We start from the raw sequence: 3033 nt of genomic DNA on the forward strand, positions 1-3033 counted from the left end.
GAATTGTTAATTCATAGGCGGAAACGGTTTAGAATCACATAGTCCATCATTTAAGGATTGTTCCCACTAGTTCTAAATCTGAGATCAATATTTATCAAATAAGTTCCTATCTAACAAAGTATAAAATGACTTTTTCCACATAAGATTGTTGTTGTTATATGCTTGAGTGACGTATTAATGATTTATGATGATAATGTGTTTTTTATCTTTAAAAAGTATTTAGAAGAAATTATTATTTCGAAATACAAGACTGAAATTGATTTAGTGAAGGAGGAAACTCAATTAATATTTGTGTATATAACAAAATTTCAAATTTATTATGTTAGCATTTTATAGATCATATTATAGAAATTCAGTTCGGTGGATGATAACCGTAGAAAAAATCTAAACAAAAATCGAAACTAGCATGGAGTAAAAAACTTGTACTCAAGACCAAGTTTTGCTTAAGTAAATATCTTATATTAGAACTTCAGGTACACTATTTTAAGAAACATGAAAATTGTAGCTTTTGCTAAATTTAAAACAAAAATACATGACAAAACAAATGGATGGTGAAAGTGATAGTATATAAAACCCTAAATCCGAATCAAAGCACAAAAAACTTTCCCATATCCTAACTCAAACATAATGAAGATCACCATTCTCTTTACCATAATATTTACTTTTGGTTTCCTAAGAAATGTTCTTTCTCGTGACACTCCTCTTCCATTTGAAGCCATTTTCAACTTCGGTGACTCTATAAGTGACACGGGAAATTCTGCTTCTCATGATCCATTTCCACGTAATAGTCCTTATGGTTCAACGTTCTTTAAAAGTCCTGCAGGGCGTTTGTCAAATGGACGATTAATGATAGATTTCATAGGTATTTTTAATCTCTTAAAACATGTCTTAAACAATAAGGGAGATTATGTAAAACATTGCTTAGATTCCACATTCTTAATTATACTAATCTATGTTCATTTTTTTGTCTTAGCTGGGGCATATGGATTACCAATGTTGCCTGCATATTTGACTATCAAAAAAGGAACAAACATTAAGAAAGGGGTAAATTTTGCATATTCTGGTTCAACTGCACTTAATAAGACTTACTTCGATCAAAGAGGAATGAATGTAAAAGCAGCTGCTTATTCATTGGGCACTCAACTTGATTGGTTTAATGAGATCAAACCCTCACTCTGTAAAAGCAAAGCAGGTTTTAATTTAACACAACTCTTTTAAAATGCAAAATATTTGATCTTTGTGACAGCACATGTTTAACATTAACAATGTTCTTCTTATGTATGACAGAATGTGATGCCTACTTCAAAAAATCATTGTTTCTGGTGGGTGAGATCGGTGGGAATGACCTTAACGAAATTATCCCAAATAAAAATATTACAGCAATTAAAGAGATGATTCCAGACATTGTCGACAGCATTACCAAATACACTTCTGTATGTTTATCATCAAATTTTATGTCAGTTTAAATATCAATTGATTTGAAATATGGTATACTGAAAAAAATTTCATTTTTTTTTTTGTTTTATTGAACAGAAAGTGATCGAACATGGTGCCGTAGAGATAGCAGTTCCAGGGAACTTCCCCATTGGCTGCAATTCATTTGTTTTAAAAACAGCGGGTAGTGATAAGAAAGAGGATTATGACGAATATGGGTGTTTAATACCTTACAATAATATCATCTCAGAGTTCAATGAGCAACTCAAAAAGGGTTTAGAGACATTAAGACAAAAGAATCCAACAGTTAAGATAATGTATTTTGATTACTATGGTGCTGCCCTAAGCTTATTTCATGAACCAAAAAAATTTGGTGAGTTATGATTTTATTTTCTTTGTGAACTATCTGAATTTGGATTCTTTACTAGATGTACAAAAAAAATTCAGTAAGAAATCTAAAATTCATAGTAGTGCTAATTTTGCTAGAATTCATTGATATTGTGTATGTTAGGTTCAAAACCTTAAAGCAATGGGTTTGTGGGTCTTTATTCTTATATAGTGCTCTACTTTCTTATTTCTGGTCAATGTGAGACTTAGACTCACACTTGGATTCCTAACAGTGTTATTTATGTAATATTGCAGGCTTTGTTTATGGTAAAATTAAGACCTTTGAAGTGTGTTGTGGAAAGGGTGGAGGATATAAGCTAGAGGGAATCTGTGGACGTGGTGATACAACAGTTTGTGCAGATCCTTCAAAACATATAAACTGGGATGGATTTCATTTAACTGAAGCAGCCTACAAACTCATGGCGAAAGGACTTCTTGAGGGTCCTTATGCTAATCCTCCTGTTACACCTCCTCCTTTCAAGATACACTAAATTGAAGCAAGTGGGAAAAATAAATATGAACAAGGAATTGTCGATGTATTTTGATAAAACATTTTGTCTTTGTACATAGTACAAATAAAGAATTGTTTGTATAACATCAATTTTGTATTCATCAATAAAAGTTCAGAGTATAGTTAGTTATTGAATAATTACGATTTGTGTTTTCATATAATATTGAGAAGGTGCTTTCTCACCCTAGAAAAAAAAAAACAAAGAGGAAAACGAAGTTAAAAAAAATTGTTTTCTTTTTATACATTTCCATCTTAAATTACAATATTTTTCTTTTATAAACATTAACTATAACGATATTAAGTCGTTAGGTTTTTATTCAATCAATAAAATACATATATATTTGAGATTGCGGTTTGTTGATAGTAATAAGATTTTTGCGTTTTGGCATGCATCTTTAAGTATTAATTATTGAAAAATAAAAAAATTACTTAACACAAAATTGCCCAACTAAAATTAGGTACGTGATGCTTTTACTTAAATGAATTTGTTCGACCAAATCTAAACTAGGGTATATTTCAAAACTTCTTTTGATGTTAGAAATCCAAGTGTGAATTTAAGTTTTACATTGGCTAGAAATGAGAAAGTAAAGCATTATATAAGAATAAAGACCTATAAACTCATTGCCTTAAGGTTTTGGGTTGATAGTGGTGTCAATGCCTTATGTGTTTGGACTTTAAGTCTCATTGGTATTTGTTCTCCC

General features: G+C 30.5%; 1 protein-coding gene across 1 annotated transcript; it reads left to right on the forward strand.

Moving 5' to 3' along the window:
* Window positions 1-614: 614 nt before the first annotated feature.
* LOC114195940 (GDSL esterase/lipase At5g45910-like) lies at window positions 615-2459 on the forward strand. The gene is made up of 5 exons (XM_028086391.2): window positions 615-862; window positions 974-1192; window positions 1288-1433; window positions 1534-1807; window positions 2077-2459. Exons 1-5 carry the CDS (start codon window positions 628-630, stop codon window positions 2310-2312), a joined length of 1110 nt encoding a protein of 369 aa, XP_027942192.1. The 5' UTR covers window positions 615-627; the 3' UTR covers window positions 2313-2459.
* The last annotated feature ends 574 nt before the right edge of the window (window positions 2460-3033 follow it).

This window comes from Vigna unguiculata, chromosome 9 (genome assembly GCF_037176805.1).
Source record: "Vigna unguiculata cultivar grain cowpea cultivar isolate G323 ecotype 2 chromosome 9, ASM3717680v1, whole genome shotgun sequence".
In the NCBI taxonomy this organism is placed as follows: Eukaryota; Viridiplantae; Streptophyta; class Magnoliopsida; order Fabales; family Fabaceae; genus Vigna; species Vigna unguiculata.

Coding starts and splice junctions, on each gene's coding strand:
- LOC114195940 (XM_028086391.2), top strand. CDS start 628: ATGAAGATCACCATTCTCTTTACCATAATATTTACTTTTGGTTTCCTA. Junction 863..973: donor ATTAATGATAGATTTCATAG/GTATTTTTAATC, acceptor TTTTTGTCTTAG/CTGGGGCATATGGATTACCA. Junction 1,434..1,533: donor GCATTACCAAATACACTTCT/GTATGTTTATCA, acceptor TTTATTGAACAG/AAAGTGATCGAACATGGTGC.